The sequence below is a fragment of the Ostrea edulis genome, chromosome 7, assembly GCF_947568905.1.
Source record: "Ostrea edulis chromosome 7, xbOstEdul1.1, whole genome shotgun sequence".
Taxonomy (NCBI): domain Eukaryota; kingdom Metazoa; phylum Mollusca; class Bivalvia; order Ostreida; family Ostreidae; genus Ostrea; species Ostrea edulis.
The window spans coordinates 19431540-19458312 of NC_079170.1; the positions used below are offsets into that span (position 1 = coordinate 19431540).

At 34.5% G+C, this 26773-nt stretch overlaps 1 protein-coding gene, 2 long non-coding RNA genes and 1 pseudogene across 3 annotated transcripts; 2 read left to right on the plus strand and 2 right to left on the minus strand.

Annotated features, from left to right (window-relative positions):
- Positions 1-1468: 1468 nt before the first annotated feature.
- Positions 1469-14224, minus strand: LOC125653845 (uncharacterized). The gene is made up of 2 exons (XM_048883519.2): positions 14184-14224; positions 1469-2854 (listed from the first exon to the last, which is right to left on the minus strand). The coding sequence occupies exon 2, from the start codon at positions 2826-2828 to the stop codon at positions 1542-1544; it is 1287 nt and encodes a 428-aa protein (XP_048739476.2). The 5' UTR covers positions 2829-2854; positions 14184-14224; the 3' UTR covers positions 1469-1541.
- Positions 8810-12092, plus strand: LOC130047896 (uncharacterized). Its single transcript, XR_008796713.1, has 2 exons — positions 8810-8912; positions 10565-12092. It is a non-coding gene; the product is annotated as an uncharacterized LOC130047896 (long non-coding RNA).
- A 778-nt stretch (positions 14225-15002) lies between the features above and the next one.
- On the plus strand, positions 15003-25257 carry LOC125656652 (uncharacterized; annotated as a pseudogene).
- LOC130047897 (uncharacterized) lies at positions 20730-22307 on the minus strand. The gene is made up of 2 exons (XR_008796714.1): positions 22087-22307; positions 20730-21826 (listed from the first exon to the last, which is right to left on the minus strand). It is a non-coding gene; the product is annotated as an uncharacterized LOC130047897 (long non-coding RNA).
- Positions 25258-26773: the final 1516 nt, after the last annotated feature.

A 26773-nucleotide genomic window follows, 5' to 3' on the forward strand; every position in this document is an offset into this window, starting at 1 on the left:
TGATGGAAATTATGCAAAAGTTTTTTTTAATGCCGAAAGGACTGGAAACTGGTACCTGTTTTTGCAAACACTGAAAGAGATGCTGCCATACTTTGCTACAACAGGTCATTAATACACCAAATCTAATCATGTATAATTTCAAAAAATGCTTTTGCTCGAGAACGTCCATCCTACTATTTACAAAGTATTCGTCAACGGACATCATATTATTCGCATAATGGACTTAATGAAGAAATCAATAGAAACAGAGTTATTGTCCTAGGATTCAATATTTTGAAACGCATCATTGATTATTCATGTATAACTTAGACTTTTGAAATAGTTTATTTTTAGGACGATTTTTTACAATAACTATAAGAAAAAACTCTAACAAAATTGATGTTCCTATCTATTATGCGATAGATTTCCTTTACTTTTTACAGACATTTTGTATATTTTTGTGAAGATACAGTTTCATGAAATTGTTATGAATGTTACTATATCATCATAACCAGTTTGTGTGGAATTTTAATGATGCTGTTTAAGGAAAATTGCAATTTTATGACGGTCATAAATGATTCAGTTTATGCACGTCTCACATCTTAAAAAGTGTGATGACTTATTTATTTTTTTGATAATTTGTTAGTTTCAAATCTAATGAATGAAAATAAATACACTTTTTAAATTTGTATCAGAGAAAACTGCGATTATGGAGTTACCTTTAGTACGCATAACCCATAGACTAATAAGACTTTGATACGTTTTTAGATGGTGAAAATGTTGGTAAATTAAAATGAATTGCTTGTTACAAACTCAACTGCTGCGGTGTCCTCTTCAAAAGAAGGTGCATGTATGAAGTGATCGAGACACTAAGAGTTGCTAGAGTGACGATGTACATGTGCTGGTTTACGGGAGAGTGGACACGGAGCACACCGTCTCAGGTTACAATGGCTTCATCGACGTCCTTCTTTAAATTTTGGCAAATGTCTTCAAAGACTTTATCGGGGGCCTCCACTGCTGAGTGGTTAGAGCATCGCGCTCAAAATTACACGGCCTCTCACCTCTGTCGACGCGGGTTAGAATCCCGCTCGCGCCGGTAAGTGAGGAAGTTTCCCAGTTTACTTTCGGAAGGTCGGTGTTCTCTTCCCAGGTACATTGTACCTGGCTTCTCGCTTCCACCAATAAAAAGTGGCCGCCACCAGATAACTGAAAAATTGTTGACTGTGGCGGAAAACTTCAGTCAATCAATCAAAAACTTTATCAATGCAATTTGACCCAATGGTAGGTTGTATTGGCAAAGTAGATCGTTATAACAACCATATAATTTGCAAAATACTGACTTTAAACCATACTGTTGAAACCCTTGTACCATCAACTTGTTTGTCAGTAGCTTGCCTCGATTTAAAAATTACCATTCGCAGAACAAGCTCTTGCGTATCGAATCAGTTGAGATATATCATTACCATTTGAAAGAGACAATACAAACATGTTTTAAATTTTCAAACATTGAAAAACTTTTATTTGCATGTGTACACGCCAATAACAGACTGAAGTGCAGTTCGTCAGCCAAAAATGTACATGTTGTAAAAGTATTTCCATTTGCTAGCTAAGCGACCAGGAGCGCTTTTCGTCTGTGCTTTTTCTCGATCGGATATGACGGCTCGCATGCACACATCAGAACCGCTGCTAAACTTCGCGATTTGTTTCAGCGCCGCCCTTGCGTCCCAGGCATAATGAATCCATACCTGTGTCTCAGTTGTAACTTTACTCAACTTCTTCTCGTAGTCGGCAACGTTAATCTTCTGTTTCTTTTTTGGTACGCTCGATGTTAGAACATTTCTACCGTCCATTTCCAGATATTCGTCACCTCCACATAGCTTAAAGTCGTGCCCATTCTTTCCAGTCCATGATTTAGCCATTTTGTTGTATACAATGACAACCCAATCCCTCCAGTAATATTTTTCTGAATAAAACCTGTACAACCGATCTGCAAATCCTTTGTGGTCATCATCTTTGTATTGTGCAGAAAGGTCTTTCAAATCTTTATATCGTTGATGTTCCCATGCATTGGTGACTTCCTCATCCACACTTTTCACTTTCTTTAGAACCATCTTAATGCTTTTCTCCCATTCACTCTTTTCCATTTTATAGCTGGCCTTTCTATTTGTTAATTCCAAGTAGGCTAAGTTGACTTTAACAGCCGTAATGAGAAGTCCCAGATATCCAGCCATCAGTTTTTGCATCTTCTTTCGATCATAGTTTGTATATTGCATCGCCTCATTTGGAATATTGTCCGTAAAAGATTGCTTTGTCATTATGCCGTTATATATTTTTCTCGCTGCATTTTGATAACTGACCTTGAATGACGAGACAAACCGGGCCTTTTGACCATTGACGGCATCTTTTGGAGCTTTCATCAACATATGAAGGCGGTATGATAACCCATTGACATTTTGTTCAATTGCCGAAAACTGCGATTTGACGCCTTTTGATTTGATTAGATTTGAAACTTCTCCGAAAAGCCTCTCCATATTTCTGAAATTTGAATCCACCCTTGAAAATTGTTCTTTCAAGAATGTTAATGTTGGATCTTCTTGTTTCGGAAGAAACAGGGTTATGAGGTCCATGATTGGACCGATGGCCGCCAAAAAGGGAGCAACAGCGCCCAAGATTTTTGTGAATTTAGCAAGGACCTTGACGCCAGAGACGACATCGGTGATCACTTTCGTAGCCTCAATCCCGGCCTTCACTGCATCAGTTACTTCCTGGGCATCGTCCCCAACGTCAGCGTGAAGATCACTGACCAGAAATAGCAGGAATACGAACAGCAACACTCGCACAATCTGCATAACTGGTGTTCTACAGTTAAGGTACTCTAAAATACAATGCATTCATTCAAAGTATTAATTGATGAAAAGAGTATTCCAGAATAAAGTTAAACCAACCATTAGCTCATTAGCTACATTACACTTTAACAGAATACGATAGAGAACAAGCCTATTCCTATATTTATAAAAAAGGTTCTTCCAATATGTAGATGTCCTTTTTCCTAGCCTTTGTAATCTAGTTTTTTGCTAACTTGTCTTTGTTTTTATAACAAGAATTTAACTATCGTTTCTATGTACATATTCTGTAGTCCTGATAATAATTCCAAATTGTTCGTCTCTTTGGTCATATTAGTGTTTTATACATCCCTTTTTATTTGACTTTGTATCTATATCCAGATCCGAGAGTTTGGATGTTGAGTGTTGTTGGTTCTATTGCTTTATATATGTATATATGATAGACAGACAGACAGACAAATAGATAGATAGATAGAAAGATAGATAGATAGATAGATATATAGATAGATAGATAGATGAAGGGTGAAGATAACAAACAGTGATCAATCTCATAACTCCTACAAGCAATACAAAATAAATAGTTGGGCAAACACGGACCCCTGGACAAACCAGAGGTAGGATCAGGTGCCTAGGGGGAGTAAGCACCCCCTGTCGACAGGTCACACCCACCGTGACCCCTATATCCTGATCAGGTAAAATGAGTTGTCCGTAGTCAAAATCAGTGTGCCAAGAACGGCCTAACAGTCGGTATAAAACATGTCAGACAGCATTTCACGCAATGATATGTTGTATTGACGAACTAGACCGTTATAACGACCATAGAATTTTCGAAATGCTGACTTCAATCGAGACTGTTGAAACCCCTATACCATCAAATTGTTTGGCAGCAGGTAGTCTCGATTTAAAAACTGACTATACACAGAACCAGCCCTTGTGCATCGAATCAGTTGAAAGATATAAACATCATATACAGGTGATAATGGAATATTGATACATAAATATGGGAAGTTGACGATGGAGAAGCTGAACTCATCCCGTTTGTCATACAGTTGAGTTGTCAGCTTGCCGTTAATGTCTACTTTCAATAAAATATCTAAGTATGAAGCAAAAGTGGACGACTCTGTGGTGTCTTTTATTTCGAGCTCACAGGTATAAATCAAATCGAGATTTGATTCAAAGTTATTATTGTCAATAGACAAAACGTCATCGATATATCTAAAAGTCGAATTGAAGGCCACAGGACGATATTTCTTCTCGCGTATACGTTTTTGAATAAATTCTGCTTCACGTGAATATAGAAATAGGTCAGCTAACAAAGGAGCATAATTCGTGCACATGGGAATTCCAACAAACTGTTGGAAGACCTGATCACTAAATACCACGAAGATACTTTCAATGAGGAACTCTAGCATATTTTTAATTCAACTTCAGAGTACTTGTTCGTGGAATCAGGGTGGTGTTTAACAAAGTAAGTTTTTGGATGACTGATCACTAGATATGAATATTTCCTTTTTCCATTTCTGTTGAGGAAGCAACTGTATATGATGTCAAAAAGTCTAGTCTTTAATTTATCGTGAGGAATGGTCGTGTATAGTGTTGATAATTCATAGGTTTTGATGTTATTGATTTGGGAAAGGTTTTGCAATTTCAAGTTTACTAAAAGTTCTTTCGAATTTTTTAGAATCCACCTTTGCTTAACAACACTTCTGACATATGCAGTCGCACAGTAAATTTCAAGTTTCTCCTTCACAGCTGTTAATATTTTCACGAGGAGCAAGATAGGGGCTTGGTAGAGCACTTACTGGATCTAGCAATGTGTCTTTGTTTGTAAGGATTTTTATGTAGTTTAGGAATCCAGTATAGGTACGGTAACTCATATTCATTCGACCCATTGACTGGGATATTGAATGTATCTAAAACTGAAGCATGGTTTTCAAGAATTTCATCTTTTGAAAGGGCAGTTGGGGTATAAGTACGATTACCAAAAGCGGAATTAATGCCAAGTTCGTTTAAAATACAGTTGCAATAATGAGCCTTACAAACAAAGACAATGTTGTTACTAGCTTTGTCAGCTGGAACCAAAACATATTCCTCATGTAACCTATCTAATTCTTTTATAACTTCTGGTTTACTAAACACAGAAGGATAGATGGTACGTGGTTTTGTTTTCATGTCTAATGCGGGATTTTAATATTCCTCTTATGCTTTTAACCCATTCTGACAATGTATCAAGTTCTTCTTTTTCATATTTAGCCCATAGGTAGATAGATAGATAGATAGAGAGATATAGATAGATAGATAGATAGATTGATAGGGAGCACTTTATTACAATAACACCAGCACCATATTCACAACATAGATACAAGGTATAATTTCTAATAAAAACAAAAAACGCACAAATAACCAACATCATGAAGAATTAAATTGTGAAATTTTTGGGACGACCTGTCCCTTCCTCGGGACAAACGAAGATATTTGCATAAGATGGCGGAAGTTCTACTAACAACACTAGCATTAAAATTACACTTAATCTTCAAACATGTTTAAATTGTCAAATATATCTTTTGATATCGTTTTTGGCTTGGTCATCAATACTTTCTAGGAAGGGAATTGGGAAATATCCTACTTCTCTAATGGACCGATCCACAGTGCGCGAAATAGCAATGATAGACGTAATCAATCTCAGGTATGGCGAGTTAACTAATTATAAAAACCAGTCAACTCAACACTAACAACATACTCTGAAGCGTACTACTACACCACGTAAACCATTCCGTTACTGTTCCCCATTAGAACCATTCCTTTCTCGCATTGAACCTTTCCGTTGAAACCCTTCACCGTTCCGTTCCCAGACCAAGACGTTCCTTTCCCAAACTAAAACGTTCCGTTATCATCTAAAACCATTCCTTCCCTCAAACCGGTTGTTTCTGAATGGTCATTCGGACCGTACGCGTCAGCCTGTTACTGTAGGTCAACATGGCGCTTGGTCAACATGAAAGAAGGTTATCGCTCTTGATTCGATAAAATATTTTAAAAGTTGTACAAACGATGAGAGTTCTGCAGTTCACATCCGTAAATAGTTAGAGACAAATTACATGTGCCAGTTCATCACGACAGAGAATATTTTTATTTTGGCTTAAACAAAACTTTAATCAAGATTCTGAACGGATATGGACTTTCGAAAGAAGAAAATATGTGAAAATGTTTCATTCATTTTGAAACCAATGAATAAATTAAAGAAGTACGATAGTGTTACTTTTGATGAAAAGAAACAAATCATCAAGTGGGGATTAATTTTCTAGATTATCATTTTGTCGATAGGTAACTTTAAGTACACATAATCAATAGACTAGTATGAATTGGTATGTTTTTAAATGGTACAAATGTTGGTAAATTAAAATGAATTGCTTTTTACAAACTCAACTGTTGCGGTGGCCTCTTCAAAAGAGGGTGCATGTGTGAAGTGATCGAGACACTAAGAGTTTCTAGAGTAACGGTTTACGGGAGAGTGTGTACGGAGTCCACACTACAGGTCCTCGTCTCAGGTGACATTGGTTTCATTCATGACCCTCTTTAAATTTTGGCAGGTGTTTTCAAAGCCTTTATCAATGTAAGTGAAAGGTGAAGATAACGAACAGCGATCAAGCTCATAACTCCTATAAGCAATACAAAATAGATAGTTGGGCAGTCACGGACCCCTGGATATACCAGAGGTGGGGTCAGGTGCCTAGGAGGAGTGAGCATCCCCTGTCGACCGGTATCGAATGGGTACCTTTACGTGTAACATCAATCAATGTGGGATTTCCCCTATAGGGTTTCAACGCAAAATAAATCATTTCTTCTGAAGATAATTATTATCAGCGACTTTCAAATTAGAATCCTTTATTGTCATTAATCATTAAGTCATATGGAGATGTAGATGAAAGGCGAATGTAACGAACAGTATATTGATTTATTCATGTTGGATACATTTATTCTGAATATGCATATGATAAAACATTTCAAACGGTATTACGTGTTATATACACTGTACAATACATGTGTATAGCTATGCAAGCCCTTGATTAAAGGTTACAAAAATACATGTAATACAACCATGTACAAACTGAATTCCTCTTAAAAATTACCTGTGCATTAAGTAATCGGAAAAAAATCATAACATTTTAAATAAAGGGTGACAGTGTTTTCATATTGAAATCGGACCTAGCCTGAAATGACGCAATTCGATTCCTATTTTTTAAGTGTGAAGTTATTTTCTATTGATTACATTACATAAATGTCCCCATGTAGAATTCAAGACACGTATTATTGTATGTATTACGTTATTTCCATTCCCCTTTTCTTCCATCTTTCTTCTATTTTAAAATATTCATTGATATTAATCAAATTCAAATTTTATTTTGGCATGTAATATATCTCTTCCCGCAATGTGTATGCATAAAGAAAAGGTACCAAAAATGTCCGAAACGCAGAAACTGAGGCCAAACCTTTGAGTAAAGCTTTCCAATATTGATGAGAACCGTTCGTTCTCAATCCCAAAGCGTTCCGTTATCGATAAGAACCATTCCCTTCTAACCGTTTATCGTTCGTTCCCCATGCAAAACTGTTCGTTCCCAACCCAAACCATTCACCGTTCGTTCACCATTCAACTGGCGTGATACTACACTTCAGGGTCTGTAACAACACTTTATGACAAACGATAACAGTGATCAATATCATTAAAATTAAGAGAAGGATACGAACACGGACCCCTGGACATACTAGCGGTGAGTTTATGTGCCTAAAAAGGGTAAGCATCCCTTGCTGACCGATCACACGGGTGAGCGCTATATCTTTGATTCTATCTTCAGAAGCTGTAGAAACAACGACAGTAAAGTCATAGTTCGCGGAATATAAAACGTAGTTGTGCACCAGAAACATCTTTTGTTGTAGCCTTCAACTCAAGTTTTATTAAACAGCATTATCAATATTTCACAAAATAAGGTTGTAACAATATAATAGAATATGATATAATACAACTTTACATTGGGTCAAATGCTGTCTTACGTGTTTCATACCGATTGTTAAGCCGTTCTTAGCACACTGATTTTAACAGCGTATAACTCCGTTTACTTGATCAGGATATAGGGCTCACGGCGGGTGTGACCGGTCAACAGGGGATACTTACTCCTCCAAGGCACCTGCTCCCAACTTTAGTGTGTCCAGGGGTCCGTGTTTGCCCAACTATCTATTTTGTATTGCTTATAAGAGTTATGAGATTGATCACTGTTCGTTATCTTCACCTTGCATTCATAACAATTTCTTGAAACTGTTTATTTAAAAATTATACATTTTTTTGCGAAAAATAAAGGAAATATATCGTCAAATGAACTTGATAAATAATTTAATCAAAACAGAGTTATTTGCCCTTCGATTAGATATTTTGGAACATATAATTGATTATTCATATATAATGTAGACTTTTGAAATATCTTATGGTTATCAAGATTTTTTTATAATAACCATTGAAAAAGACTAAATTCGCTGTTATTTAATGCATAATGTGAATATCTAAAGCAACATGCTTGAACAACTCACACGTTCTAATTTTTAAAATCAAACATAAGTATGAAAATTGAAAACGTTATTTGCTAATATTCTTAAAGGACTAAGACCATGTTTATCAAAATTCGGCCTAACGTCCAAAGTTAATAATTTTTTGTTAGAAATATTCTCTAACATGTTCTTTTCCTGTAATGTACTGGTTTTTATATGTAGAGTTGGTGAAAGAACACTATTTTTAGGTTTACATTACTAGTATAAATCCTATAATGTGCTCTACTTTTTAAGATTGCGTCATACAACGTCGCTATATATTATTAGAAGTGGTAACGCATTGTAAAACATAATTATGCAATGAGTGGTTTAATATATAATAAGATCTTGAAAAAGAAATTTTCTTTCCCAATACGCAATAATGTTATTTTACTTATAGCCCGAATGGCACACCATATTTTTCAATCCTTCATTCGGCCATTTTCACACGCCGCGCCGTTAGCCTGTTTGCGCTGTTCGTAGAAGTTGCAGAGGATGTACTCATCGCATTTCAACGTAAGTTTTAGAAATATGAATATACTTCACCTCTACTCGTTAAACTGTATAACCAAATAGGTGTACCAATTGCTCTTAAAAATAATAAACAAGTCGCATGGAACGAATAGTATGGTGCGCCTGTGGTGTGTTGACATAAACTCATAATATTCACGCATTGGGCTGTTGGAAATCCCACAACAAATCTGTTAACTGTTGTCAACATAGATTAATTGTTTATCTATTATAATTATATATTGTTAAGATTTAAAATTGTATGTATATCAGCTGATCAGAAAAATCAGCTGTTTCACGATCATGCCATTTTCAATTCCGAGTGCATGGCCTTCTCGGGTCTATTTGAATTTTCTTACATGATGTTTGACTCACTTTACACTTTGAACTTTCCATGTATCATTGTATGGTCTAAAAAGTATTTGTATAGGTTAAAGAGACATATAATTGTATATAGATGTATATTTCCATAATGGTATAGGTCACTGGGGTAACATGTAGGCCTGTGGGGGGTTATAGGTTGAATAATTTTCGAATGATTTAGTATTCTAGTATTCTACTATGTTTAAACTTAACTTAGTGATTATTTAGTAATCAAATAAAAGTTATATGATGAATCGATACATTTCTTCAATTTACTGTAAACAAAAACTGTTTCTGTGTTTTGGAATCTGTCTGGTATTAGTGCATAATAAATAACTTCATAAGTCAATAAATATATCCTTGTTGTAGTGATGACATTTGCAAAATCTGTGAGAATATAGAAAAAAATGTGTTAGGGTCAATAGAAATGTTTAATTAAGGTAGGTCGGGAAAGTGGAAACCAATTAACATATATATATATATATATATATATATATATATATATATATATATATATATATAATTTTTTTTTTGGCCTTACGCGGAAACATGGATTAGAAAAGTCAGAATGATTTTTACATTCAATAATTTTTAAATACTTAAAAGCACCATTAAGCCAGGAAAATCATAAGAACAGTTTGGTTTTCTAATTTAAATATACCTTATTTCAAGATAAATTGTAAACATGTCAAACTTAATTTCAACAATTACACTTACAACTTACATGCCTGCATTGGGATTAGATATAGAATCACTCAGAGAATGTTGAATTTCATGGGTACTACCATGATTTAAGCATATAATTTTTTGTTAGCTTATCTCCTTTATATTATTGAATATTAATTTTTTCCATACATCTACCACAAGAAAGAGTATGAAAGATAAAAATATTTTGTGAATTTGCTGATAATTGTGAAGTAAGATAATATATCAACATTAGCTACAACAAAAATTATTAGATGGGGAATCAAATTCAAATAAAATGTTTGTGTATATAATTATTTATGCAGAAATGTACATGTAGCTAAACTGTCCTCTATTGTTTAGTTGGAGACATGTCAATCTACCACCGAATACATAAATGTAATTTTTCTGAATTCTATATCAATGAAAATACGAGGGCATGAAAGTACAACTTTTATATGAATATTATAATACAGGTGTCCGTTTTTGCCCAACTCTCCATTTTGTATTGCTTGTAGGAGTTATGAGATTGATCACTGTTTGTTATCTTCACCTTTCATTTCTGATATAGTTTTGATAATGATATAATACTGGAGTAATTTGAATTTCAGGATGATATAATATGTCCAGCAAAAATTGATGGCAAGGGTGACATGAATCAGATTGACAAGAATCCCTATTCCTACTCCTCAATAATGCTTTCATCACTGCCATCAGATTCATCAATGATAGTGGCATCAGTGACACATGCAGATAAGTGTTGGACATCATTATTGTGCCTGCTAATAGCAAGGTACCAGATTATACAGCAGTTATGTGGAAACAGATTCCCACAATAGGGGGACCAGATTGACACCTACATTGTACAGTATCAGGCAGTTATATCAGAACTGGAAAAACTGGATCCAAACAAGACTATATTTCTTGGAAGAAACATGTCGACTCTGAAGTTTAAACCTTATTAATCCATGGCACTTCCAGAGACATCCTGATACCATGGTTCTATGTCATTTGAAATATACCTGTGGAGGTTTTTTTAAGTGGGTTTTTTTGGGGGGGGGGTTATTAATTGGAAGAATTCATATTTGATGATTCAAATGAAAATCTGCATATTGAATTATGAATGTCATAATGTACTTTTTGAATGAGTTCAAGAATGGTTGTCCTGATGAAAAGTGCAGAGTCAAAAGTTAACAAATTGTCAAAAACACTGGTCAGATCTGAATTCATCATCTTGGACACCTTGCAGTTGGAATTATGATCTCTATGAAGAAATGCTGAAAATCTTGCAAAAGAGGAAATTACAAGTTGGGGTCCAAGGCACTTGCATATATGCATGAGAAGGTGTTCTATCTAGGCTTGAGGTCAATTACATAGCAATGTAACACCTTACATTACCTAGAAAATTTCACATTACCATTACTCCTATTTTGAAATATAATGTATTACATTACTTGAGAGTGAATTTACATTACACATTTACATAACATACTGTCAGATATTAAAGAAATGGCAGAAAAATTATTTCTGTATTATGATTTTTAATTATACATTAACATAAGTACACAAAATATTCAGCAATGTTAGGAAACATATCTATTAAGTTATTCATTGCATTTGATTGTCATCAATGTTTCAAATGCTTCAGTCAATCACTAATATAATGAATTATTCTAAATCTTCAAAATATCATCAAATATTTGAAGTAGTGTAAATGTAATGGAAAATAATGTGCAGTACAGTATGCATTACATTACCATTACTTGTAATGCAAAAATGGTCCATTACACCCCCATTACATTGAAACTGGCTGTCATTTAATTACCATTACCCCAGGCCTGGTTCTGTCGAGAGGCATTGAAATTGCCTGTAGGGACTTTGTCTCAGGAAGTGGCCGAGATTGATTGTGACAATTTTGTTGGATGTGAATTTACTGACACACATGTCTACACTTGCTACACAATATATCATGTGGTGGTTTCAACAAGAAAGTTCTTACTCTGCAGGAAATGACGAATAGCTAATGGATTCACATTTTTTCTGACTTTTCTTCTGTACATTAGATGCATTGGAAAAACTTTCCTTTCCATTATCTTTTGCTGGTTCATACTTTGAAATAAAATCAAGTCCGAAAAAGTATTTTGGGTTTTTTTTTTTCAATGAATTTTAAAAAATGTAATCTGTAATCCTTGATTGAATTGAACCCGGATCTCCCGATTGAAGGACGGGCTCTCTACCACTAAGCTACGAAGTCTATGACGTCACTCGCTCAAAAATCCTTCATACATTTACTTGCCCTAGTTAACGTTATACTTTCGATATGTCGGCAATAGTTTTAGTTATATCAATGCATGTTCTATAAATTCTTTTCATTTTGATCTTAGTAATTCTGTTGGTGTCATCTAAATAAAAACTTTCTATAGCATTGAAGGTCCGATTTGTCGGACAACAGATTCGTTTGTTTACGCATTAAAATTCTATAGCTTTTAGAATTCCTGCACAAACTTGTGATAAAAACACCACATAGGGATGTATTCTGTATGGAAATGATGTAGACTCCACATAAGTATATTGTTTTAATTTTTCAAAGCAACATAATTAATAAAATACCCACAACTCTCACAAAAATAAATAATTCCGGATTGCTCTCGATTTAATTCAAAGTTGATATTCATCAACAGCACACCTTTCGATCCAAAAAATCGTTCGTGCAAAATTTATTTGTATTGATAGATTTTGATAGACTACAGTCAGTTTCTGGATCGAAGGTCGTGTTTTATATGAATTATATAACTAAATTTGAAAAAGTGGAGATTTCTGCAGAAAACCAGACCGATACCGGTTTTGTCTTGTATAGAATTCCACAAGCTGACGTATTGGCGGGGAAATCTTGGCACGTCGCGATGGTATAAAGATTATATTATCAAATGATAGCAATTTTATTTCAATTCATTCTGCTTTATTTTTTAACACACCACAGGGCCGATATAGCTAAACATGGTCTTAGTCCTTTACGAATAAAATCTTCAAAAAACAGGTTAATTAGAAAAAAGATACATCAAAGAAATATATCGTAAACAGAAATTGAAATGAAATGGTCAAAATTGAGAAATATTACGATTTTTTAAATGTGAACCAAGCTCGATCGGAATTATAAAAAAGTAGTCATAGAGAATATTGTAACCAGAAAACAACATTCCTTTCATGTAAGATGGTTTACACATTAAATAATGTATACCGGAAACCAATTTCGTGATGAAAAGTGCTTACAATTAACAACAATATGATTATCTTATTCATTTCTATCCATTCTGATCGAGATTTATACTTTTTTCTCTTATTTGAATATAGTGATATTATCTGAAATTTGGTCATTTCGTTCCTATTTCATTTTAAAATATATTTCTTCGATATATCTCTTTAACTGACATGGTGTTTTTTTTAAAGATTTTATCCGTAGGTTCGAAATATATCAACAAATAACCTTTTAAATTTGGACTCTAGAATCTCTTATTTGCAAACCTCTGGTGTGTCCAGGGGTCCGTGTTTGCCTAACTATCTATTGCTCATAGGAGTTATGAGATTCATCACTCTTCGTTATCTTCACCTTGCAAACAAAACACTTTCTTCATCATTCTGGGGGGAAAATAACAAAAAATTCACATAAAATAAAGAGAGCTTGTATCACTCTTTCGATGGTGAAATCATACATCATAAGAGGTGTTTTAACGAGCCATTAGATAAAGTTTTGGTGTAATGAGGTACCTTAAATAGAGTTCTATCTCTAGCTTTCATTCTTTATTGCAGTTCCTAGTATTAATGTTACCAGGAAAGTCACTTAGCTGTACCCTGTCCAAGAGCATGGCATATACACGCTATATACACGCTACCGTGATCACGAAAATAGGTGAGGTAATGAAATCACAAACTCTCCATCAAACATTTTGCAACAATTAACAAATGTGTTATAGTTAATTTGCACGTGAATTTTGTTACTTGCGTTTACGATAGAATACGTGAAATCTCGTTGAAGAGTTAAATTTTCCTGTAGGTTAGGAAAACATTAATGTCAATCTCATTCCTACGTTTGTCTTATAATATTGAAATTATTGGAAAGGTCTCCAAGAATATAAAGAGAATATGCCTTAATCTAAAAATGCACTATAAAATTAAATACTATTAATATTATTAATTTGATGTTATTTTACACAATAAACGTTTTCGTTTTACCTTAATATGTCTCCAAGCAATATCTCACTCTAAGTTTAAAATATTACACCACATTAAGCTTTATATAACAATAAGCTACATGCTCTCAAGATGTTACAATATATTGCAAATAATAGTAAAAGATAAAATTATGTTTATTTTCCCTAACTTGATAACCATTGCAAATAGGCGCCCATTTGATATTAAACAATGCGATGTGTACAATCGACTTATATAATTTAAACTCTTCCTCAATTAGTTTTTATGAAACATGTTATATTTGCTTATATCCATCTGCGCAAGCAATACCATTCTTCTTACATACGCAGGTAGATCGGACATTTCAGAGACAGTCGCCTTAATCCTTCGATTATATGACAATAATGGACGACATCTATCATATTATTTTTATCTTTATGGTAACATATGGTTAATAACACAATGCATTTCATCAATTGTCATTTTAGGTAGATTGTATAGGTATGTATGATTTAAAACTGGTAATCAACTTAGGGCTTAAAGTGCACACCGAAAGTTTGCGCTGTAAATATCATACTAAATGAAAAATGGCGGACACTTTTCATAAGAATGTAAAGATGAGAGGAGATCCTAGGAATAAGTTTTCTGTCACCTTGACTACCGTATACAATTCAAGACAAATATTCTCCGAACTGTTGTTCGTCCTTTCCTTTCTATTGATGTTTCCTCATGTTCTATAAAGATAATTCAGGGATTCCATACTACATATTGACTGATTTATATTCTTGTAGACTGTCATGAGAGAATTTACGCGGTCAAAATGTATATACATATTGTTTCAATTTGATTTTCCTGAAAGCTATGTTTACAGGTATGTATGATCTAAATCATGCAGCTTCCGTGTCTTATTCCTGTCGTGTAATTTGTGTCTGATCAATATGAAAGGAGTACAAGATAGAGAGTTACCTCTCTTTGTTCATTCATTAGCATATTTTTGCTCTAGTATTTGGGTCTGGTTTTCCTCCATCGTGCAACAGAATAAAACTGAAAACAGAAAACAACATCACAGTGCATACTTTAGACTGCACAATTTACATGCATAAATTGAGTTCCGACTGCCTTTGCATAACCGCATATTATGTGCAATGAACTTGTGTTTCGTGTTTATATCATTCTGAATTAGTTTTACTTTTATGACCCTTGTAATTGTACAGCTCACCAATGTGACGCCTTGATAGTGGGTGTGTTTCATACTCTTGACCCAGTTATGGGTATGTTTTGTCCAATGTTGGTATTTTTTATTAACTACCCTGTTTCTTATATTTCCAAATGAACTAAATGTACATGGAAAAAAGACATTTACGTTATGTTGTTGACTATTGTAACAGGCTTAACACAAGTTTTGAAACATGAAAAGTGAAAATAACGAATAGTGATCAACTCCTTATGAGATTGATCACTGTTCGTTATCTTCACCTTTCATAAGGAATATAAAATAAAGAGTTCGGTAAACACGGACTCCTGGACATACCAGAGGTGGAATCAGGTGCCTAGGAGGAGTAATCAACCCCTGTCGACCGGTCACACCCGCCGTGAGCCCTTTATCTTGATCAGGTAAACGAAATTACAGAAACGAACTTTCAGATCCCAGATACGGAACGCACCAGATAAGAATATCCCTAAGTCATCAGGTATTCCATTTGCAGGTAGTAAAGCCATGGAGAAGTTCACTGTTTTGCAATGGTGGGCTTTCTTCCTAACATTTGTTCTTCTTAAAGATGGAGAGTACGGACTATTGCCTAAAACTACAGAGCCTTGTCAGGTAGGAAATGCGAGTGTGGAATTACAGCAGAACCTGGCCAAATTATTGGAATTCTCTTCAAAGTTAAAACCGGTTTCAGAGCCCTTATACAGAGAACATCAGACTTTGATTGTGTCTCTGGTGAAGTTGATAGGATTACCAGGTAAGATCTTTCTTGATATCAAACGGTAATAACAGAAAAACGAGAGCATTTTACAAGGAAATGAGATTACACCATACAATTTCTCGATAGCACTGTAACCAAATGTATAGATAGTTCAATGAAACGAAGTGGATGCTAAATCCAAAATAAAATCATTATTAAATTCTACAAAGATCTCACCCATATTCTTGATTGTAGATCTTAATCTCCATTTTAAAAATGTCACACAATTTCATATATATTCATCAAGTGTTTTATATCTGAGTAATTCTTGAGCAAATGAATTGAAATGATCAAATATCCATTGAAAAGTACATTGTACCCCGATTAGCGGATTCGATATAGTGTATAATACAAGGTGAAGATAACGAACAGTGATCAATCTCATAATATGTAAAATAAATAAAAAGCTCTTATTAATCCATCCACTGTTTTTATTCGGTTGTCTCCATCCTTTACATGCACTAAACACAGTGTATATAGATTTATCTAAATTCGCTTTTATTTAAAAAAAGCATGCTAGGTCTAAAGAGAGAAATGAAACGTTTTGGTTTGCAAAAAACTGTATTCGTAGAATAGGACGACCGGTATGGTTTCGGAAAAATATCTTTATCTGATCATGATAAATCCTTTGGGTTTTTTTCGGAACACACCACGTTCCATCACACATAGGCACATCCTTTGTTGTTTTTCGAAATACACCATATTCCACCACACTGTACACATTCTTTGTTTTGTCGTTGATAAGTGTCAACTTTTACTAAATCATGATTACATTATATAAGATTAGAAATGAATGTATAGTACATGTACTCACTAAACAAGACGGGAAACGTTTGCCTATTATATTACACTATATTTCTATTTTAGCAACAAAGGTGGAGGGAATATGTCGGCTACACCCTTCTTTGATATTTCCACACCCGGACGAATGTCAGTTATACTACGACTGCTCCTTGACGTACACCAACATTCCAATCCACTTGGAACAACATTTAGAGGAATGTCGATATTCCGATGTCTTCTCCACACAAACACGTCAGTGTGAGAACTTCACTGAGGTTTGTTGTGGAGTAAGAAAAGTACTGAAGGACAAATGTAAGTTTCTTCATTAACATCAATATAAAGGCTCATGGTGGATGTGACCCGTCGACAGGGGATGCTTACGGTATTCCTCCTAGGCACCTGGCCGGGATTCATAAATATGTTTAAGTTATGCTTAAGTATAAGAAATTTCTTAAATCAATAAAAAATACTTAAATAACGCTAAGAATGAGTTTTTATCTTAAGTTTTATTCATAAAACAACTTAATTCTGAAAAAAAATCTTAAACCATTCTTAAAAGTAAGTGTAGTCTGTAGCAGACTTAAGTTTTCAGAATTTCTTAAGTTCACAAATAAAATGGCTGCCAACATAGTTCACAAAAGGAATTTTAGAGAGAGAAAAGACTGTTTACAGCAGTACAGTGATCGTGAACTTATCGAACGTTTTCGCCTTGATTCCGGTGGATCCTTTTTGTGGAATCACTTATTCGTGAACAAATATCTAGTGGCTCTCGGCGTAATATGGCATTATCCTCTCTTCAGAAAGTTCATCTTACTTTGAGGTTTCTAGCTACGGGCAAAATGCAGCTATGCAACTGTGATGACATGGGTGTTTCTCAGCCAACTGTCTCACGGGCCATTACCGTAACACTGGCAAGCCTTACCTCCCCTCTTATGATCAGTCTGTTTGTACAATTTCCATCTAGCGCAGCAGAAATTAGAATGAACCAAGAGTCTTTTCACGCAATTACGGGCTTCCGAGGGATAGTCAGCGCCATCGATGGTACCCACATTCAAATAATTGCACCACACGAATATGAAAATGAATACGTCAATAGACATAACTACCACAATATTAACACACAAGTTGTTTTTGATGCAAAATATAGAATCATTGATTTTGTTGCTAAATGGTCAGGCTCCACTCACGATTCCCGAATCCTTAATGAAAGTGGTTTGAGGGTCCTTTTCGAAAACAATCACATCCCCATTCACACACATTTGCTTGGCGACAGCGGATATCCCTCCAAACGTTGGTTATTGACTCCTTTTCTGAGACCAAACCAACCATCGCAGTTGAATTACAACAGGTAAAGATTTCAAATCTTCTTTCATACACATGATACATGCACACCTTTCAATATTATAAATAAACATGATAAACGAGTCTTTGCTTTTTTCACATCCATATTTCCCTCTTGGTATAATCAAGGTCTGATTGGTGTAAAATTAGTTCGAAACTTAAGCGCCCCCTATTTGAGAAACAATCGGGTGGATCCAACAGTTTCCAAATTGGGTGATGTAAACATGAAACTAAATAAAAGCCACTGCAATATTTGGTTTTATTACTATTAGTAGTTTTAGTATTATTATTCCAATTTACATTTATTGTAAATTTTCTCCTCTTTCTTGCATGTATTGTTTAAAGGGGGGGGGGGGGGGGGGGGGCAACTTGTGGGAAGGACAAAATAAGAATGTAAAAATGTTTCAACATATAAATTATATATACTGGCACTTTCATGAATTGAAATCAAATGCAGACACTGCATCATGGACATGGATAATATTAGTTAGGTAACGTCAAATTCAGAATATAATGTCACATAAATGTGATGTAAATAGCTGTCAACTCTTTAGACTGTGCAATTTCAGCTTTGACTCTTTTTGATTATTGCAATTCTTAGAATTTAAATTTTTCTTTTTGCATGTAATCTATAAACTATATATCTACTTTGATTGTTATTTTTCACTGGCATGTAAATAAAGGGTACATTATTAATTATTTTGTAAATAAAAGGGGGAGGGGTGGTACATGTCACATGCACCTGACTGTCACATACTCAGGTAACATGTACCAGAATATATATTTATATCAAATATTTTTTTAAACATAAAATTCAAACTTAGAAATTATTTCGATAAAAACATTTCGCATAACGAGATGTGGGGAATTTTCTTTCTTTTTTTCTTCTGTTTCAACAATTTGAAAATAGATGAGCATTGACTATTGGGGCGGGTGGAATATTTTTTTTACTACAATAATTCATATGAAACATAATGCTTTTATAAAGTTTTTCATTCCCGGCACAGTGCAAAGTCCCTATTTATTCCTATATTTCCCTATAAACTTGAAGGTTCCTATATTTTCCCTCTAAGTCATTAAAATCCCTATAAAGCGCTATGTACATGTAGGTGTAGCCAGGGCAGCAAAATTTAAGCCATATGCTTATTGATACAATCATACTTATGATACACTCAAATATGTCTTTTTGTTATTTTTGACAAAACAACACTAAGAGAATGGCTTTTTAAGAAACTGAAATACCGTAATTATCTCAAAACTTCTTAAATTTACATTTTAGCATATTCTTATTATTTTAACATTTACTGAATCAGCAATCTATTTGATGATTATCACTATAAGTATGGCTTGCTATTAAAATCAATGGACTGGGTAAATATAAACTAAATTATACCGTCATCTAGATCATATTTTTCTCCATTTCATTATATCAGTTTCAAATATTCAATTTCAAACCTTTCTATTTTATTTTAAATGTTAAATTTATCCACTTCTAACATTTTGAAACTGTCTATATGCTGATCAATGTCACTCCTTCTGTCAGCTCAATATAACAAACTTGTGGTTGAATCTGCGGTAATATATTTGCCCTATAAACTGCAACAACAACAATTCCTAAAATCCTATATTATTCAGACCAAAAGTGGCAGTGGTTTTTCTTCAAATTTTCAAATTACCCCCATCCCATTTTCAAAAATTTTACATACTTAAGATAAGGATTATTATTATTTTTTTTGCTATTATTATTTTTCCTAATATATTATATAGATTTGATTCAATCATAGGGCTCACAAGAAAACAAGAAGTGTTGTAGAGAGAGGGATAGGTCAACTTAAGAGAAGATTCCATGTTCTGCATGCAAAATCTGCCTTTCTCCAGAAAAGGCGTGCCAAGTCATTATTGCTTGCTGCATTTTGCACAACATATGCAAATTTAGACAGATACCTTGTCCAGCTGATGATGGTGGGAATGATGGTGATGAAAATGCTAACAACCAGCGAGATGATGGGCATGTTACTGGTAATCACCAGAACGGTCTAACAGAAGGACTGAGGTACAGACAAATATTTGCAGAAAATCACTTTTGATTGGTAAGCATTATGGAGGCTGGGACATTTAAAATAGAGATTAAAAATTATATTTTACATATTTTAAAAACTGAATTCATGCATTATTAAATGTGACTTTATTTAAGAAATTGCTTGTTTGCCCTTATATCTGACCTACTGATAATAATTTTCAACCCCTTAACTTTACATTTTGTTTTCCTTTTAAATCATTTTAGTATACATTAAATTTCTTTTTTTTTTAAATTCAGACATTCAACATTACTTTGTACTAATACTAATTGATTATTGTATCAACATTTTAAAAAAGAAAGAAAAAAGTACATGTAAAACATTTCCTACCCTTTAACTATTGTCTATAATCCTTCAATCAGAAATGGGCAAACAAACATATTTCAATTTTGGCCAGAATGAAAACAAAACTACTACAGACATGTGTTTTATCATGATCATCAATTTATTCACGAATAACAGTCAAAAGCAGAAATTATATTTCATATATTTTACTGGTATACAGTGTGCAACTGAATTTAAAAAAAACAACTTTTCATTCATGTTTTCTTCAGAATGCAAAAATTCTGGTATCACAGACACACACACTTCACATTTACAAATTTCATAAGAGCGAGCAGAGTTTTTACAGTTACCATATACAAGTACTAATTGTATGTCTTGTAAATTAACAAAAGTTTGTTGATATAGTTATGTCTGTAATATGCTACTCATAATTAATGTAAAACAATCAATTTTGGACAATTAAGTCACATATATATAGTCGTACATGTAATGACAACTCATTGCTATGAAAATTTTTAAGGATTCATCTGACTTAAATATAGTGATGAAAATGAAATAATTCTTTGATAAACAATATCCCAAACTATCAAGCTTTATGGGAACTGAAAAAAATAACATTACTAATTGGCTATGATAACATTGCAGTTTTTATGAATATGCAAAATTTCCTTAAAAAGTCATATATAAGATTTACATTTATTAAAAAATCGTAACACACAGTAAGAAAAAAATTACAGTTTGTTTTGGGGTTGTTATCTGTTAAGTTGTTCTTATAAAATGTTTCCTTTTCCCATACTACATTGATATGATAACCATGGCCCTGCAGTTCTTGAAAAGATTTTTTAAGAAATGTTTCCAATATATTGACATGTACAAATCTGATCCATCATTGTGGCCCCACTGTACTCTGTAGAGCGATGATTTGAATAAACTGAATATACAATAACAGAGGATGCTTGCCTATCATCATGACTATAATCATAGCTAGCAGTGCATGATAAGAAGATTTTTAAAGACTTAAAATTAAGGATAGTTCATTCCTCTTTTTAAGCTTTCTTATTTTCATTTCCAAATACTGGACTTCTAGTTCCAGCTTCCTTCAAGTTAGTTCTTCCATTTTTCTTGTAGGTTAATGTCCATGCTGCCATTGCCTGAGGTTACCAATGGCAATGAAGACTCCAGGACAGAGGTTACTTCTAAGGGAGTTGATCCAAGAAATATTGGGATTCCCCTATGATGGGAAGAGGAATACATTATTCTTTTGAATCTTGTATTAATTCATTTGATAGTGATTAAATGATGACTTGGATGATTAGTTTAATAATTGTTGGTCTTTTTCCATTTTGATGTTTATATGATATATCATTAATTCATACAAATCAAATTACAAACATTAATTCTGTCATGGTAGATTCCAATCAATCAAAGAATTTGACACATATTATGATATAATTTTAAATAGTAAATGATGTTACTCATTAAGTTACTTACACATATTCATCACCAAGTATATCTAGGTTTAGCAGGGAAGTATCAATGCTTCCCTCTATACCCATCAGGCAAGTGTTATTTGCCCCAATTACACTAGTAACGGCTTCTGCTACAGCACTCAGTGACTTCGGAGGAGGACCACCACCTACAAAAAAACATTTCTTCTGTAAAAATGTATTGAATTGCCACATACAGTGTGGATTTCTTTTTATTTATCCTACAGGATTTATAAAGTGTTAAAACATAATATTACTGTAATACACTGTATAGAATTATAAAGAAAATGTACGTGTTTTAAATAACATGAATTTAAAAGCATATGACATATCAAATATTTAATGGGGAGGGGGGGATAGCAATTTTTTTTTATCACATGAAATGTTACATTAATTTCTGAAATCATGTATGATTGTTGAATAACAATGTCATAATGAATGCTGTTATGGTTCTCAAGTTCCTTAAATGATTAAGATAATTTAAAAGATAGAAGGGTCGAAACAACTAGGGGCCGAAACGACTTGTGAGCAAAATGAGTGGCCAAAACGAAGAAAGGAAAATATCCCACATTATCTTTTCATCGGTATACTTCCTTGCAATGGAAATGAAACGAAAATAACTAAATCAAAGATTTACTTGGATGAAATACGCACTTTAATCCCACTGTGTTAATGGGATGTATGAGTATACGTGTATATTTAATGTGATACACAAACTCTATAACACTCGCGTACTCGTCAGTATATTTAGGCCTATGCGCCTATCTATTGGTCATAAAACTTGTATTCACCATAACTTACAATTTCATCATCAACTCACCTGTACCAATAATTATACGTGGTGGTTGGAAATCTCCGTTTTTGTCTTTGAGAAGATGTTGTTCCACTTTTTCTCAACTTCTGCTGCCGTTCGAGTTGCCTCAACACTCATAGCACGAAGTTTGACCGCAATCTCCCCCACGCTTTCGACTTCATTTGAGAGATTAACTGGGGACTTAGTTTCCCTTTCACGACATCCTTGTATTCTTCAACAAGAGTAGTGGGTGCCAAGGACTCCTCACTACTCCGGTTAGGCTTTCGTTTGAGTTTGTGGCTTTCTTCCAGGTTTACATCTGCGAAGTTTGACAGATGTGACGTAAAACATGTTAAAAATACGATCTCTATCGCACAAGAGTTCCACCTTTAGTTTGGGAAATACTATGCGTTGCTAGGGTGACCCAACTTAAGTATTCTAAATTACTAAGAACTGTACTTAGCTAAGAACAGTGCTTAACTTTTTTATAAATTGATACTTAAGTATCTTTCTTACCTAAAATTTTTTTTAGTACTTAAGTAGGAAATCTAAGAAAAATCTTAGAATCTTTATGAATCCCGACCCTGCTGCCCAACTATGTATTTTGTATTGCCTTTGAGATTTATGAAATTTGTTCTTTTGCAGGTGATTATAGAGGACAGTTAAACAGTTCATCCACATGCAAATGGCAGAATCCTAGTTGTAGTGGTAAAACAGATGGATATCACCAAGGATACCAAGGGCCAAACTCATACATCAATTGCTTTAACGAACGCTTAATGAACAAAGGGGCATGTGAAAATGACGTTTTATGGGATATATACAAGATTCCTTATAACGGAAAATGCACTAACCCTTTCGCGGTTCCATACAAAGAAGGTGGATTCCTTTCAAGTTGTAAAGGAAAACCAGACGGGAATTATCGCTTTGAGCATGACAGTTATTACATGCAACAAGGAGATTATTTTGGAATTGGTAGACAATGCGATGCTTACTATCGTTGCTAAGGGGGCTTGGCCACTGCTGTCAAATGTCCCGGTGGCTCCGTGTTTGAATCCCAAAGTAAAACGTGCAAAGCTGGGAATCACTCTATCGAATTAGGATGCCAGCTATAATGTAACCCAAACTTTAAAATGTGGAACGGATTTCCAAATAATTTGGCAGAATGTCCGTATCCAGAACAATTCTCAGAAACCACCCAAATATGTGAAAATTTTACAAAGGTCACGTGTGGTTCCCGCCCCCAAGTCAAGGACTATTGTGAGTACTACAGGCATACATTTCCTTAACCATGTATTGTTATATGATACTGAATACGGTTGAAGTTTACATATAATTGCAATATCAGTGTGCAGCAATATGTATGACTCTAAAGTGCAATGGTCTCGTCAAAGTGCTATGGCCTGCGCCAAAGTGCGATGGTTTGTTGACGTTTAAAGTGGTTTGTTACACCATCGCACTTTGGCGCATTGGTGTGGACAATCGCACGTTGGCGTATCGTACCATCGTACGTTGACGCATTCATCACACAACATCGCACTTTGGCCTATCACATTATCCCACTTTGGCGTGTAACGACATCGCACTTTGGCGCATGAGTGTAAACCAGTGCACTTTATCATTTCACACCATCGGAGTTTGGCGCAGACCATCGTACTTTGGCATGGTCATCGCACCTTAGAGAAAAAACGCACTTTGGAGTCCTACAAACATACAATAATGCTCCTAAAATAAAGTCAACTTTTAATTTTACTTGTAACAATAACATCATAAAAGTAAAAAAAAATTCTTGGCGTTAGGTAAACTGTTCTGACAAAAAAAATATAAACGATTTTTCCCCTTATTTTCAGAGCATATACATGCATGCAAGTCTACATATACATTTAAAATATATTTCCACTTTAAGGCAAATACTGGGTGCAGTTGTTCATGAATCGACACATGGGAAACTGCGAGGGTTATCACTTCAGTTGTGCAGGATTACCTGACGGTTTCAACGAACATCCGGTTAAGCGTCCCGGTCCGTATTACGTTCGCTGTCTCCAAGAAAGGTTGATCGAGGACGGAACGTGTCCAACGGACACGGAGTGGGGTACACAGACATTCCCGTACAACGGTAAATGTACACACCGGTTTGCTATCCCAGAGTCTCATCACGACATCGGTCTCCTCCCTGACTGCTCTGGAAAATCTGATGGCAACTACCAATATGCCCACAGACCGTGTGATGTTTACTACAGGTGTGAGGGAGGGAATGCAACTGCCGTCAAATGTACATCAAACACCATTTTCGACGTAAGGAGTGGAACATGTAGAAACGATGTCACTTGCTCTGGGTGATGCTATCCATTTACGTTATTTGTTTGTAAAATTAAAAAGTTCAAGACAGATAAAAAGTTGGAGTAATATCTTACCCAAATACATAAAAGAGTTATGAGTGAGATTCCAATATGGTGACGTAAGATATTCCAATAATACATGTGCTGTTAAAGAAAGATATATAACTATCTATAGCTATCTTCTACCGGTATGTTGTATATAATTAATAGAGGGGTACCTTCATTAGCAACGTTCCCGTGGGAATCCAGATAAAATAGGTCCTCAATAATCCTTGTTTGTTGTAAAAGGCGATTGAATGGGGCGGTCCTTCGGATGAGACCGCAAAAACCGAGGTCGGGTGTCACAGCAGTTGTGGCACGATAAAGATCCCTTCCTTCTCAAAGGCCATAAGCGCCGAGCATAGGCCGATATTTTGCAGCCATTAACCGGCAGTGGTGACGTTTCCATATGAGTGAAATATTCTCGAGAGGGACGTTAAACACTATTCAATCAATCAATCAATCATTAACAATATATTTCCCCCGAATTCTTACATCACTTTAGAGAAATTGGCACTCTGATTTTTACTATGAATGACTCCGTTCACCTGATCAAGATATGGGGCTATTTTGCATTGCTTATAGCATTATGAGATTTATCACTGTTCGTTATCTTCACCTTTCAAGCAAGGAAATAAACAATATCAAACAGAATTTTAAATGTATATGTAGCTATACATACGATGTGAAGAGCGTTTATGAACTTGGTTAAATGTATATTCGTTATAATGTTATTTTTTTCTGAATCACTACCCAAAGCTCAACGTAAATATGTCAACTAGAAATAAAGCAGACTTTCAAATATGAATTTCTACTTGAAAATGTGGCAAATATGAAAAGTTGAAGATAACGAAGTGATCGATCTCATAACTTCTACAGGGAATAGAAAATTAAGAGTTGGCGAATCACTGACCCATTGTCATAGCAAAGACGGGAGCAGGTGCCTAGGAGGGTAAGCATCCCCTGTCGACCGGTCACACCCACCTTGAGCCCTATAATCAAACTTTGTGTGTAAAGAATGACCTAACACTTGATACAAAACACGTTTGACAGCATTTTACCCAATGATATATTGCATTGACAAACTAGATCTTTATATCCACCCTATAGTTTGCGAAATGCTCACTTTAAAAGAGACTGATAAGCTCCTGTAATATCCACTTATTTGTCAGTAGCTTACCTCGATTTAGAAACTGATCACATGTAGAACATGTTCTTTTGTATCGAATCCGTTGATTATAATAATAAACATCATATGTACCAGTGATTGATCACTGTTCGTTATCTTCACCTTTCATGTAAGTGATAATGGAATATTGGTACTTAGATATGGGAGGTTGATAATAGAGAAGCTGAAGTCATCCCTTTTGTCATGAAATTGAGTTGTCTGTTTTCCGTTAACATCTATGTTTAATAAAATATCGAAGTATATAGCATATATGGAAGACGCTGAGGTGTCGTTTATTTTGACATAACAAATTGCCATATGAATGGAATGGTTATTGTTAATAGATAAAACC